The sequence below is a fragment of the Aspergillus nidulans genome, chromosome VII, assembly GCF_000011425.1.
Source record: "Aspergillus nidulans FGSC A4 chromosome VII".
In the NCBI taxonomy this organism is placed as follows: domain Eukaryota; kingdom Fungi; phylum Ascomycota; class Eurotiomycetes; order Eurotiales; family Aspergillaceae; genus Aspergillus; species Aspergillus nidulans.
This window is the reverse complement of record NC_066263.1, coordinates 2,721,503-2,735,482: the sequence shown is the minus strand read 5'-3', so window position 1 is coordinate 2,735,482 and position 13,980 is coordinate 2,721,503. Positions and strand designations below refer to the sequence as shown.

The following is a 13,980-nucleotide window of genomic DNA, read 5'->3' as shown; positions in this document are numbered from 1 at the left end:
ATTGTTGGCGTTCGTGCAGCCAATCGGGCGCCCTCGATATCCGCAGCATCACGTGCTACCATTTATCGATAACCAGAAAAAATAAAGAGAAAATCGCCAGCCTGCAGTCTCTCAATACAGCAGTCACCAGAGCATCATCACCAGCATGAAGCTCTCAAACCAGTCGGAAGTCCCTGTCTATACGATATCTGGGTCAAATACAGCCCGTCCACTACCTGAATGGCTCGCGAGACGGCGAAAGCGCAGTCTAAAGGACGATCCAGAGTATGCGAACCGGATTGAACTGCTGCAGGACTTCGAGTTTGAGGAGGCAAGCCAGTGCATCCGGGTCAGCGAAGATGGGGATTGGGTCATGAGCACAGGTAATACGAGAGTTCTCTCTAAGAATAAATGGAGAAACTCCCAACTGACTTTGTAACTCCGGGTAGGAACCTACAAGCCCCAAATACACACGCACCACCTTCCTCAGTTATCACTTTCATGGGCTCGCCACACAGATGCGCTCAATACAACATTCCAACTGCTTTCCTCCGACTATTCGAAGTCTATCCACCTACAATCTGACCGATCGCTCGAGTTCCACACTCCTGGTGGATGCCATTACCGAACAAGGCTTCCACGATACGGGCGTGACCTAATATACGACAGAGCGTCCACCGAAGCTCTTGTCCCAGCCGTCGGCGTAAACGCCGACGGTATGGGTGAAGTCTTTCGCCTCAATCTAGAACTGGGTCGTTACATGCGGAGTTTCGAGGTCGACGTCGGAGGCGACGACTTCACGTCGGCTGGCGGAGGTGCGTTGCAGGGTGGTATAAATACCGGTGCTGTAAACACAGGCGCTATTGCGGAAGAGAGTCATGGTCTGCTCGCTTTTGGTACGACTTTAGGCACCGTTGAACTCTGGGATCCGCGAGCGAAGGGCCGCGCAGGAGTGCTGTTGCCTCCTACGCAGATCGGACCTGATGATGCGAGAAGCGAGATCACAGCGTTGGAGTTCCATCGTTCTGGGTTAACGCTTGCCACTGGTTCCTCGAACGGTCTTATTCACCTCTACGATCTCCGTTCGCCGGTTCCTCTACTCAAGAAAGATCAAGGATATGGTTTCCCTATCCACACTCTTAAGTTCCTACTGCCGTCGACCACTACACGAGAACAGACTTTGGAGCCCAAGATTCTGTCTTCAGATAAGAAAATTATCAAGATATGGGACCCTCGAAATGGTAACCCATGGACCTCCGTTGAGCCCGCCGTTGACATCAACTCGGTCGCCTGGTGCAAAGACAGTGGAATGCTCCTAACAGCCAACGAAGGGCGACAACAGCACTCATTCTTCATCCCCCAACTCGGTCCCGCTCCGAAGTGGTGTTCGTTCCTAGACAATCTGGTTGAGGAAATGGCCGAAGATCCGAACGACCCCAACGCCTTCAACGCTGGACAGGCCGGCTCTGTCTACGATAACTACAAGTTCCTGACTCTACCTCAGCTCAAGACTCTCAGTCTAGACCATCTGATTGGAAGAACTAACCTACTGCGACCCTACATGCACGGATACTTTGTCGCTCAGCGCCTCTACGAGGAAGCCAGGTTGATTACCAACCCGTACATCTGGGAGGAAGAGCGCGCAAAGAGAATCAAGGAGAAGATTGACAAGGAGCGTGAAAGCCGAATTAGAGGGAAGAAAAAGGCAGCCGTCAAAGTCAACAAGAAACTCGCCGAACGCCTCATGCAGATGGAGGAGAAGAACGAACGCCGCAAGGCCAAACGCGTTCTCCAACAAGGCGGCGACGAGCCGATGGAAGATGCCGATGCTACCGCTTCTGCCCCCACACCCACAGCAGTACTCAGCGACAACCGTTTCGCCAAGGTCTTCGAGGACGAAGACTTCGCCATCGATGAGACGTCCCGTGAGTACTCTCTCCGCAACTCAGGCAGTGCTTCGGAGCCTGCCCCTCCTCCTAGGAAAGAGCGCGGCCTCACAGCCGTCGAGCAAGAAGCCATCGACGAAGTCCCGAACTCCTCAGACTCAGACTCGGATTCAGAAAGTGAAAGCGAAAGCGAACAAGAACGACCCTCTAAACGCAAACCCTCCGCCCAAAAACAGAAACCCGCCAATAACATCACCCGTCGTCAGCCCCAAATGCAGGTTTCCTCCTCCGCAGCAGCCGCCACCTCCAACCGCGACCGTTCCTTCGGTGCTCGCGCCCAGAACATGCGCACGAAAGAGAAGCCAGCTCGTCGTGTTACCGTGGTGGGTGAGCAGGAATTCACATTCAACCCTAGAGGAAAGGGATCTTCGAAACAGAACAACAATGCGCCCGTCAAACCAACTACCGCGTCCTCCGACTACAGGACGAAGGAGCGAAGAAGCGCCTCCGGTAATACGTTCCGCAAGATGTGAGCGTGGCCGTAAACCAAAGAATTTGCGCTCTTTCTCTAGGTATTGGGCTTGGGCTTGGGCTTCGTCATTGTTCATCCTTCTATCGCGCGATTTGAAGCGTGTATACAACACAGCTCGCTATATTAGCGTTAGTGTCTATGGGCCAGAGCAGTGCAGACCGCCGCTTCAAAGCTTGCGCTCTCATGTCCCATCCACAGAGTGCTACGGACTGCTTTACCTTTCTCGGTCATTCGAGTTAACTTCCCATGGGAAGAAAGAAGGATTTTAGTGGCGGTAAATTTCAAGGACTTGGTTACCCTTATAGAGAGCCGAGTGAAACCTGGGATAGGACGAACGAGATTGCTACAAGTCTCTTTAAGCCGGTCGAGCCACTCCAGACAGACCGTTTCACGACATATTCATGCAACAGTATCGCATATAGAAACTGTGGTTAATTGTGATACCACCCATCTTGTTAATTTAGCGTTCTCTTCAGGGAGTCTTAAGATTCTGAAGCAAAAGTTTTATGATGCAACCAATTCAACTTCGGGGTCTTCTGTAATGTACTTTGTCGAAAATAAATTGATTGAATTAATATGACATCGTACTTCTGTGTTGTAATCCAATATCTATTAGAAAGCAACAACACTGCCCAAACGCCGGCATTGGCACCAAACCCTGAAAAGCCAACGAGCAGTTTGACACCACTACATTGTCAGAAAGGTATAATAAACGCAGCCAAAACACCCAAAACACAAGACACAGACAAACCTGCCGTTTTAGGCTGAAGGCCACCAAATAACCGGGAAAACATGTTCAAGGAAAGCAAGCAATTTGAAGTTCAGGGGAAACAAGTCGAAGCCAAATGAACCATTGAAGGTCTTTCGTATCATTCTCTATTTGCCTTTGCAATCGGTAGCAGATCAGTCTATAAGAAAATTCCATCACGCAGCACGGTGGCCAAACAGAAAATAAGAACATCAGAGTGTATATGAGTTAACAGCCAGAAAACATGAGTAGCCAAAATCCTAGTTGGAAGTGTGGGGTCGGTGAGTCTTACGAGTTTGAGGAGGTTAGGGAAGAGCAAATTGTGTAAGGAGTTGATTTGTCTTTAGCGTAGTCAAGGCCAAAGATGGAAGCCAGAGAGCGTGCCTCGCTTTCCACTACCTCGTCTGGAGCTCCCGGTATTACCACTTGAGTCTGGTCCGTGGTTTCCCTGCCGGCCTTCCTCGAAGCTCCGCCGAGATGCACCAAAGTCACTCATGGCGAATAACAAGGGCTCGTCCTCTTCAACCTGGGCGGCCTGCGGAAGGTTGTGGCGACCGCCGCCAGATCCTCGTCCAGTTCCTCGGCGGTCTTCCGTGCCGCTATGGCTGGCGCCTGCATTGGCATCGCGCTCAGCCTCTCGCTCAGCTGGGTAGGGATGGATAAGCCCACCACGTGCAATACTGCTGGAACCGGAACTGAGAGAGTGGGGACCGCCGGAGAATCCGCGGCCACGAGAATGGCTAATACGCCGTTGGTGCAGAGGGTGGTGAGAATATGGGGATGTTGCCACGGTTGGGCCCGATAACGAAGCATCACGATGAGCGCCTGGCCCCCGTCGTGTGGGGCCTCGAAGAACATTTCCATCATCGCCTCCGCTGGAACGCGCTCCAGATTCTAACGGAGCTATATTGGTCCCAATTGGTTCGTAATCCTGTTGCCGTTGCAATGCCCCAAGAGTAGTATGAGATGGCTCCTCAGCTCCAAGACTCACGCTACGCATAGTGAAAATCTCGTCATCATCAATAGCATGGCTACTTCGACGGTTGGCAGCTGAGCTAGAGCGACGGAAAGTAGAGGGGAAGATGGTCGCAGGCGAAGTGGGAATCGGTATGGCGGTAACTGTTGAAGGGAGACGTTCAGTCGTAGTCTCATCGCTTGCATCCTCTTCTACCGGCGAACCGTTATCTCCGTGTAAACGTGTGGTGGTATTATCGACTATACTGTTGGAGCTGAGCCGAGAAGGTATGGCGGGAGTATGGGGAGTATGAGGAGATATTGCTTTCCCTCCGGGAGATGAAGCGGTAGAGATGGATGTACCAGCTATACCCGGAACCCCAGAAAGTTGTTTGCTGGAAGTGGCGGATGAGCGGTTCATGAGCAGCGAAGATGACATCGAGTCAGAAAGGGCGGCATTGGAATCTTTCATGCCCCGAAAACGGCTTAGAGCAGCAGAAGCTGCTGTCATCCTCCGGGAATGATTGTCCATAGCAGTCTGGCTCGAAGGGCTTAGCAAATCCTTTCTGAGATCGAGCATCTTCAGGAATTCCGAAATGTTCTCATCGTCAGCGTGAATTGAATCGGAGCTGGTTCCTGTGATCTCGGCAAGTAACCCGGAGCCTGGCTGGGCACCAGAAGACGTTGCACTGGCTCTACCACTGGAGTTGTCGTCTTCTAGCTTGTTAATGCCTCCTGAAGACGGCCTACCTCGGCGGTGACTGAAGGCACTACTATATCTCGACATAGGTGTGGGACGAGGGGATGCCGAGTTCGGGGATGAATTAGCATTATCGGGACCAAATGAGGGCGGCTTGCGTGATGAAGTAGTCACTGAGGGTGGCGGCATATGCCTAGAATCAGACAGTGAGGTTCGACCGGCTCCAGTCGTCCGAGGTGAAGCACTTAGTGGAGGATCAACTAGGGAGGGCGACGCGGACAAAGGCGGTGCCTTGAACGGCTGAAACGAGATGGAGGGCCTTCTAGCAACGTTGGGATTTGTGTCATTAGCAAGAGTCGCAGCGCGTCCTACTGGGCTAGCCCTCGCAGCTGCGAAAGAATTCCGATGTGATGAGGTCGGCGGGGATGGAGAGGAAGCCCTTGCTTCTCTGGCGGCTCGAAGCGCAGAGATAGGGCTTGCGCCGGTAGTAGGACCTACATGGTGGAAAGTTGACAAGCTGCCGTATGCCCGACTAAGGTCTGGATCTTCCACAGTTCTTCTTGTGAGCGGTGCCGATCCAACTTCCGGCGTTACTCTAGCGTCCAGACCCCCGGATGGTAACGACGGTTGGAAGATCTCATCGTCAGCTCCCATGAACTGGGAGCTTAGAAGAGCCTCAGAGTCGTCGACGCGGAAGTCGCAGCATGTCCTATACGTCACTTGCACAGAGAACGGGCCAGCAGGAGAATCCGTGACGCCAAAGCTGTAAGTGTCAACCACTTTCGTATCGCCCTCGAACAAGGGCATAGTTAAGTGATCCTGTTTAGACAGATCCCGGGCATGACCGCTGAATATCCGATATTTGACCCTGAGCGCAGGGTGTGCTCGTGATCGACCGTTGCGTTTAATAAACTTCCAAGCCGGAAGAAACTTTGAATATGTAAAGAGAGACCGGAAGAGGATGATACTCTTCTTGTATACCGTCGGCAGGATAGCGCCAAGATCACTGGGCAATTTACCAGGCATATCGCCCAATTCTACTCGCCATCGCTCCAATATCACATCTACCGCTCTGGATGAAGAAGCTTTAGCCGGTCGCGAGCTCTGGGACGCAGCAAGCGATTCCGTCACATCCCAACGTTTCCCATTATCATCCAAAGCCACAAGTGTCTGATTATTTGTGAGCCCTGCCGTATCCAAGTACGTCTCGATGATCATTGGCGGCGGTCGGTTGTCTGTGGCATCGCATGTTCTCCAGGTCTTGAGTTGATCCTTTAACGCATCCGTCTCTTCCAGCTCGACATTAAACTATGCACAGGTCATGTCAGCCAGAATCATTCTAAAGCAGCAGTACAAGGCGGCGAAATATACCCAGCGATTCACTCGAGGTACGTTGGAGTTCTTAGCATAAGACGGGGGAAGTTCGACACGGGAATGGAGGATGATGAGAGCAGCCTTCGTATGATAGTTCTGCAATAACGTTAGAAGATAGATCCCATGTTTTTTGGAACCTCTTAACCGCTCCGGCAACAAGAGATATGGGCCATACCGTGACAATCTGGTTCACCTTGCTGATAGCTTCCGGTCCGGGCTGTGAGCTTTGTTCGGGTTCGGCAGTATCATTCTCAGTTTCAATTCCCAACCCTCTATTTGTATGCGTCCGAAGGTCGAAGGCTGGTGAATCAGAACGGCGATCGTAATCCTGGGACCGCCGAGCCGATGAGGTAGACGCCGCCGGAGCGGGCGACCGCGGTTGTTGATGCATGGCTTAAGGAGAGATATCAAGAATCTAGGCTGGTGATATCCGGCAGTACGATCCAAATAGAACGGCGGGGTCGTAGGGCGTATCTGAATCAGGAAGGAAACGGGGGAACGACGTAGCCGTTGTGGATGGCCATGCTCACGGACGCAATAGAGGCACAAGATAGGTCGATATGCAGTGGAACCCCCAGATAAAGAACTCAATGATGAGTCAAGCAAAAAGCACGAGCTGGATCACGTTTGAGGCTCTAGATAGCAGGCAGCGATATCATTGTTTGCTGTGTCCAGGCAACAAGGTGTTGGTGAGGTTGGTCTAGACAACCCTTGGGAGCTTCTCCGCACTGACAGCGGCTCCAGATAACGGACGGGGATCAGGTCCGGAGAGATCAGCAATTCAAGGAGTCATGATCAGCACGGCGGCGTCTGAGATGTCGCTGACAGAATGAGGAGAGAGGGAGACCGAGTAAGGAAGAAATGAAAGGGAGGAAATAAAGAGGTGTGAAAGAGCGGCAAAGAGAGGAAGAGAGAGGTGAGTAAGTCCAGGCCTGCGGAAGGGTCTGTGACGCACACTGGTGACTTGACTCGATGGGGCCCTGGTCAAGTGCAGCCTTCCGCCATGCTCTTGTCTCTACTCCTGCTAGAGTCGGGCTAGTCTAAACCAACCACAACCAATGTTTGAAATTCCCAAATCAACAACAGGATCATCTAGGTTGAAATCCGTCAGTCTCTCTCCTCGATTCCCAGCAAATTCGCGATCAGACTGGTTGGTGGTGAGACCATGATCCAGACGGTGTTTGGGAAGGCGGTGAGCCTTTCCCCATAGATCTGCTCGTCTGGTCTGGTCAGGTGCGCTTGCGTTATCTCCTTTCAACCTTGCGGAGTACTTTGAGCTCTGACCTTCGCAGTCTCTGACAGGCCCGGTTTTTCACTCCGTCCCAGACTGCTGCCAAATTCCAGTATGCCATATCAGCAGTTTTCGCTCAGGCACAGACCACTTCCCAAGCCTTCATGTCCCTGAGACTGGTCGCCTCATCTGCACTCAGAAGGCATTGCACGCGTCTCTATACTCTACAGGTGGAGTCAAGGCAGTCAAGGCAGACTCGTCTAGTCGCTCGTCAGGCTTCAGGCAGAACTCCTTCTGTTGTTGGCTCTCCATGACATGGTTATTGATCTGTCACTCCGTATTTGCTATCTTACAGCGCGTCGGGTGTATGCTGAGATCTAGACTGCCTGCCACCGCCAGATCTGCGGAGTAGACTATCGATAACCGATCACTCTACGTGGTCTGTGGCCTTGCAATCAACGAAACTAGCTTTCTTAGCCTTTGTAGGCAAGGCCTAGCAATAGGATAGGGGATGATCCAAATAAGCAGCAATGGTCATGGGTATTCCATCGTCCTGACCTCTTGGTCTTTATAAACTCTTCGCCTTTATAGCGAGTCGCTGATCAACTGGGCATTACATCGGCTGGGATTATCGATATAGTATTCGACATCACGAGACGGCACATGGAGCCAATCGACAGCGCCGCGAACATCTTAAGCGAGCTGTTACAGCTCAAAACCAGGATAAATACGAAAATTTCCGTCAACACCCGCACTACGCAGCTTACTCGAGCATTCCTTTCTTACAAGGTCTTCTCCCTCTACAGTTCTTGGTACTTCTGCGAAAAATCGCTTCTCATCGTCTCTATCGCCCAACCAGCAGGATTTGGGGGTGTGAGCCAAATAATTCCTTGTTTAAGGTAAAGGTGTAGTGGACATGGGACGCACAGCTTCAGCGCTATTCGCATTGGCTCCGTACCTCGTAGGTGCTTCAAAGGCTTGCAGCGACCGCGGATGCCGCTAGATATTTGCACTGCAGTCTGCCAGTTTGCTGTGCGACGCGGGTTACCAGTAGGCAGGTAGGCGGGTGGCATTTGAGCTCACGTAGACGAGGTCTATGGGCTGCGGTCCCCCTATAGAAAGGAATAAGCAAGCATGAGAATCGTACCAAGTCAGAATGGAAAGGCCATCAGAAGTCGGGCTTTTCTGATTATCGCCATGATCCTGTCGGGCTCACTGGCCCGTGATCCGTGAAGAAGCAACCGCAGCCTTGCAACCACCTACATATTCTTCAGGAAACCGCACCCGCCAAAGAACTTTAGCTGGCAAGGCTTCAGAAATCGACTTCCTTTATGCGCATTTTCATCCTAATGATTCGTAAAGATGATGAAACGCCACCGCTGAAAGTCTTTTTTTTAATGCGTTAGATATAATCAGAGAATCGCCAACCAAGGATATTGCGTATGTCCTTCGCCGTACGCAGAGGCTGGTGAATGGACAGCAAAGCATCCTTTGTACGCGATTCTATCTGGCAGTCTCCCAGCTTCGCTGATCATCTATAAATATAGGACTCTCGAGAAATACTCCCGTATCCAGCGCCCTTCCATCTTACCCGTAGCACCAACCAACCCATCCGGCCGTAGAATAACCGCCGCCCCCTCCTCCATATCCACACCGAGCCTACCATGGGCCAGGGGTTTGGCTGCATCAAAGTACGCATCACCGAGGGGATCCATTCCCAGAGCTTCGTAAGGCGAGCACCCAACGGCCGTGGTGATCGTCAACCATCTGATGCTCTTATGCGATATGAGCTCTGGCGCGGTGTCCCGCAGGTACCGCTGCAATGCCCCCAACGTCTCCTGAATACTCGGGCTGTTATTTCCTGCGAAGATGATGACCCAGAATTGCGCGTTGTTGGGTGTTATTTTCTGTAGACGGACGAGCTGGTTCGTGGCGGGCATCTTCAGGTCGACGTCTGGGGGTCGACTTCCAGGCGCGAGAACACACTGGCTGCTGTTGTTAGTATAAGAGACCGATCCGAGATCATTCAGCACATTTGCCGGGTACGATATTCCTAGTCCCGTATTGAACGCAGCAGCTTCGTCGAAGATCTGCCCCAGAACAAGATGCGGGTCTGCATTGGGGTCGCCCGTATACCACGCCGGCCACTTGGAAGACATGAGCGTCGCAATGTCCTTGTCGTAGTCAATCAGTCTCTGCACAGTCGTCAGCCGCTCGGCCGTGTACGTCTCCAGCACCTCTGGCTTTGTGAGCCCCCGGATATGCAGCGCCAGCTTCCAGCCCAGATTCACGGCGTCGTGGATCCCCGTGTTGAGGCCCTGCGCGGCACCGCTACTGTGCGTGTGTGCTGCGTCCCCGCAGAGGAAAACGTGGTTATTGGCCGTCGCGAAGGTCTTCGCGATGCGCTGCCCGATTGTATACAGAGTCCACCAGTGGACTTCTCTGAACGAGACTTTGAAAGGTTTCATGGCTTCGATTGCTTCTTGTACTGCGACTTCCTGCGTCACGCCGTTCGGATACTTTGCTGCAATCTCCGCGCTGTATGCATACCCGATCCTTATAGCGCCGTGGTCGAGAGGTGCCCAGAGGACGTTACCGTGTGTTTCGCTTTCAATTGCGCTGTACGTAGGACGCAGGGCTGGGTGTCAGTCGTGATCGAGGTACGGTTAGGCAGATAGGCACGCCTCAGCGCAGCAACTCACCCATAAGCGCGAGTAATAGGCATGTCCGTCTCGACGATTCCATCAATTCGGATCCATCTATCCTCGGAAATGTCACCCTCAAAGGGTATCCCTGCATGTCGGCGGACGAAACTGCGCCCTCCGTCTGCGCCGATGAGGTATTTGCTGTCATGGCTTAGCGATGTGCTTTTTCTTATGACCGGTTCAAACCAATTTAATAACATAGTCGCAGGCCAGAATGCTCCTACCTCTTCAGATAAAACGTCTCCCCTGTCACAGCATTTTGATATGTAGATGTCATTGGGAATCCATCGGGCGCCTTATTTGGATCGCAATCGAACCCAACGCACTCCATTCCTTGGTAATAACTCACTCCAACGGATTTCAGTTTCTCCCTGAGGATTTCCTCCGTATACATCTGTCGCAAGACGAGTGTAAAGTCGAACGTCGTATCTTTGATGTTCTCCATGAACGTCCAGACCCGGCCTGGGATGCTAAATCCATCATATCAGCTCCGCTTCTTTCCCGTCCATCGCCAGTGATAGAATGAAGGAACAACTCACATTCTCTCCCCGTTCTTATATGTGACGCTATTCCTACAAGCAAACCCCAGCTGTAGCATCGGCTCAACGGCCCCGAGCTGATCTAGCTGCTCCAAAGTACGCGGAAACAGGGCGATAGCTCGCCCATATGCATCCTGCGTCTCCTTCTTGTGCTGTTCGAGCACACACACTGAAATGCCGAACTTTTTGAGCTGGTACGCTAGAAGCAGACCGACTGGGCCTCCGCCGACAATCACAACGTCATAGGTGGTCTCTCCGGTGACGGTGGGATCTGAAGTCGTCATTTCGGTTTTGTTGCTAGACTTTAGGCACTTCTAATCCTTGATTTACGAAACGAGGCAAATGTCTCTAGCAGAGGAAGGCTCCAGCTCGTGCCGCTCGTGCCATCGACTTCCGTTAAATGAGCAGTTGTGCGGAAACATGTCTGCTTCATCGGCAGAGTATGTTTTTGGGAGGAGTTCTCACGATAAGCCGGCTGATTTGGCCACCAATCCGCTTGCTGACACTCTGTGCGGCGGATATGACCCCCATTGTTAGATAGATAGCCCGTGAGGTGCTGTTCTATGGTGGCGCTAGCTGATCCCTCGTTATCAGCGTGTCGGGGTGACCGACATCCTGCGAGAGCTAGTATTGATAAGAACCGCAGTCACTGCAACTGCGTCCTCTACCTGATTGGCTGTGTATGAGGCCCTGCGATATGTTTCTTAGTGCCTGTCAAGAAAGCCAAGTTGCCATGGCCGAGAGCTTGTGGTCGATATTGTATACATACTTCAAGCGGCATTGCATGGCGGGAAAATCTGCTGGCAATAGCAGCATTAGGGCTCTCAGCTGCCACTGCAGTTACTGCCGCGCAACAAATGCATATCTGTGGGCTCAACCAAGGGATCAACAGTTGGGATCAACAGTTCTCACGTCACGGGTACTTGAATCTGTTAATCTGTTATCGGCGTGGCGTTTGTCTATGGTCCTGCTCCGGGTAATTAGTTGTGTGTATTTCGTGGACTTATCGTCTGACAGCGGGTTCACCAAGGCTCTCGAACGCTACGGTGGCGTATTCTATCATATCCCACGAGTAAGGACAACGCTCTTCCCGGTATAGTGCGCAGCTTATCTCTCTTCGTATGCAGTGGTCGTCCATTGGAAAACCCTCTTATTATAGGCCTGGGCTCCTCTTGTCATATCTACTCATCCATCTCCCGGCGACTCCTCGTCATTCCAGCGTTTTCCAGCTCTTCTAGCATCCAGTCATGGCAAAGTCAGTGCAAGAAAAGGCGGCCGCGACTGTGGCGGCGGACAGTGAGGTCGGCCAGGTGGTCGACTACCAGGCGCATGACCATGGAGCCGACTCCGGGCTCAGTCGTACCCTGGAGACGCGCCATCTCCTCATGTTCTCCATCGGCTCGTCTATTGGGATGGGTCTCTGGTTGGGGTCCGGCACATCGCTTGCCTCTGGTGGTCCAGCAGCTATTTTCCTGGGCTACTGGATAGCGGGCTCCATCGCGTGGTTACTCAACCAGGCCGTGGGTGAACTGGCAGTCCTATATCCCGTCCCGAGCGCCTTTCCTCAGTGGTCTCGCAAGTTTATTGACCACGCTGTAGCACTCACTGTCGGCTGGGCGTACTGGTTCTCGGGCTCGATCACGCTCGCCAACGAGCTGCAGGCCATCGTCACTGTGCTCCGGTTCTGGGACGACACCGTGCCCACCGCCGCATGGCTGTCCATCTTCCTTGTGACAATCTTTGTCATAAACGTCTGTGCTGTGCGCGTATTCGGTGAAGCGGAGGCCATCATGTCCACAGTCAAGCTCCTCTGGATCATTGTCGTGATCATCTGCGGCATCATCATAAGCGCTGGTGGCGCCCCCAACCATAAGACCACGGGCTTTGAGTACTGGAACTCCATGCCCTTTACACATGGCTTCAAGGGCTTCCTGTCTGTCATGGGAACATGTATTTTCGCCATGTCTGGCTCCGAAATGGGTGGTCTCGTTGCTGCCGAGGCACGCAGCCCGCTTAAGGCCGTCCCCAGAGCTGTCAACGCCATCTGGCTCCGCCTCTCCCTCTTCTACATCCTAGGCGCCTTGATTGTCAGCATCACTGTATCTCCGACAAACGGGAATCTTTTCGGCGGTGACGGCGTCAACGCCAGTCCCTTTGTTATCGCGTTTCGCGACGCCGGCCTACCGGGCCTTGCCCATGCCATGAACGCCGTCATCTTCATCTCCGTCCTCTCTTGCGGCAATGCGCAGGCCTATGGCGCCACGCGGACCCTTGTCGGCCTCGCCGAGATTGGTATGGCGCCCAGCTTCCTCCAGAAATGTGACAAGCAGGGACGTCCTTACTACGCCGTAGCCCTAACTTTCCTCGTCGGCGGAGGGCTGTGCTACCTCAACGTCAGCAACTCCGGAGCTACCGTCTTTGGTTGGTTTTCTAGCCTCACCTCTCTTTGCACCCTGTACCTGTGGGGGATGATCTTTGTATGTCACATCCGCTTCCGCGCCGCCTGGAAGGCCCAGGGCCGCTCTTAAGTTCCCTCCCCTGGAAGACCTGGACGTGGCCCTGGGGATCGATATACGGCCTCGTTTGGTGTATCCTGCTGGTTATCGTTGAGTTTTATCTAGCTGTTTGGCCGCTTGGTGAGCCAAGCTCTGCCAAAACCTTCTTCGCCAATTACGTTTCCATCGTGGCAATCGTGGTGCTATATATCGCGGCCAAAATCTACTATCGGGGGCCGCTCTGGGTCAGGGCGAAGGATATCGATCTCGATGCTGGCCGTCGGTTCTATGTCGACGATATTGATGCATTGAAAAGGCGGACTTTTATGAATAAGGTGGTGGATTTTTTCACGGGTGATGGAAGTGTATAGTGACCACTGGATTATTCTTGGGAGTCTGTGCTCTGTATGCTTCGACGTTTTGACTCCAGTTTACCGCAGATTGACATGTGGACTTGCTTGGCATATATGCTCCGAGGCAGCCGTTATTAGCCAATGCACTGTATTTCTTCTTTTCATTCTTTTCGTCCTTCTTCCCGCTGCCATGGGTAGGGAGAAGGTCGGCCCATGACGATAAATCATTCGCTTTGTCACGGTGCCCGGCCGTCAAGCACACGGGTCAATATGCGACATCACTAACAACATCAGATATGGTGAAGCTAGGAATACCAAATCGACCCGACTGGTTGGGGAGGATGTATCTCCTGTATGCGACTTGCTAGAAATATGCGAAAGAGTGTCGCAGATGAGCGAAATATTGGCAAAAATTCCTTCAGATTCTTCGGGCTATGGACTATTGGCCCTGTGGACAGAGGCGAAGACGAACAGCCTTGACCAT

General features: G+C 52.6%; 4 protein-coding genes across 4 annotated transcripts, besides 1 other annotated feature; 2 read left to right on the top strand and 2 right to left on the bottom strand.

The window, feature by feature from the left end:
* Window positions 1-13,980: part of a sequence feature (contig 1.32 1..435990(1)) that runs on past both edges of the window.
* On the top strand, window positions 146-2,894 carry ANIA_02077 (ribosome biosynthesis protein ENP2; the record flags this gene model as incomplete). The annotated part of the gene is made up of 2 exons (XM_654589.2): window positions 146-362; window positions 429-2,894. 2 exons carry the CDS (start codon window positions 146-148, stop codon window positions 2,396-2,398), a joined length of 2,187 nt encoding a protein of 728 aa, XP_659681.1. The 3' UTR covers window positions 2,399-2,894.
* On the bottom strand, window positions 3,498-6,956 carry ANIA_02076 (protein atg13; the record flags this gene model as incomplete). The annotated part of the gene is made up of 3 exons (XM_654588.2): window positions 6,349-6,956; window positions 6,171-6,269; window positions 3,498-6,107 (listed from the first exon to the last, which is right to left on the bottom strand). The coding sequence occupies exons 1-3, from the start codon at window positions 6,562-6,564 to the stop codon at window positions 3,498-3,500; spliced, it is 2,925 nt and encodes a 974-aa protein (XP_659680.1). The 5' UTR covers window positions 6,565-6,956.
* On the bottom strand, window positions 8,817-10,932 carry ANIA_02075 (uncharacterized protein; the record flags this gene model as incomplete). The annotated part of the gene is made up of 5 exons (XM_654587.1): window positions 8,817-8,869; window positions 8,996-10,023; window positions 10,107-10,277; window positions 10,334-10,579; window positions 10,649-10,932. 5 exons carry the CDS (start codon window positions 10,930-10,932, stop codon window positions 8,817-8,819), a joined length of 1,782 nt encoding a protein of 593 aa, XP_659679.1.
* ANIA_02074 (uncharacterized protein) lies at window positions 11,896-13,514 on the top strand (the record flags this gene model as incomplete). The annotated part of the gene is made up of 2 exons (XM_654586.1): window positions 11,896-13,069; window positions 13,270-13,514. 2 exons carry the CDS (start codon window positions 11,896-11,898, stop codon window positions 13,512-13,514), a joined length of 1,419 nt encoding a protein of 472 aa, XP_659678.1.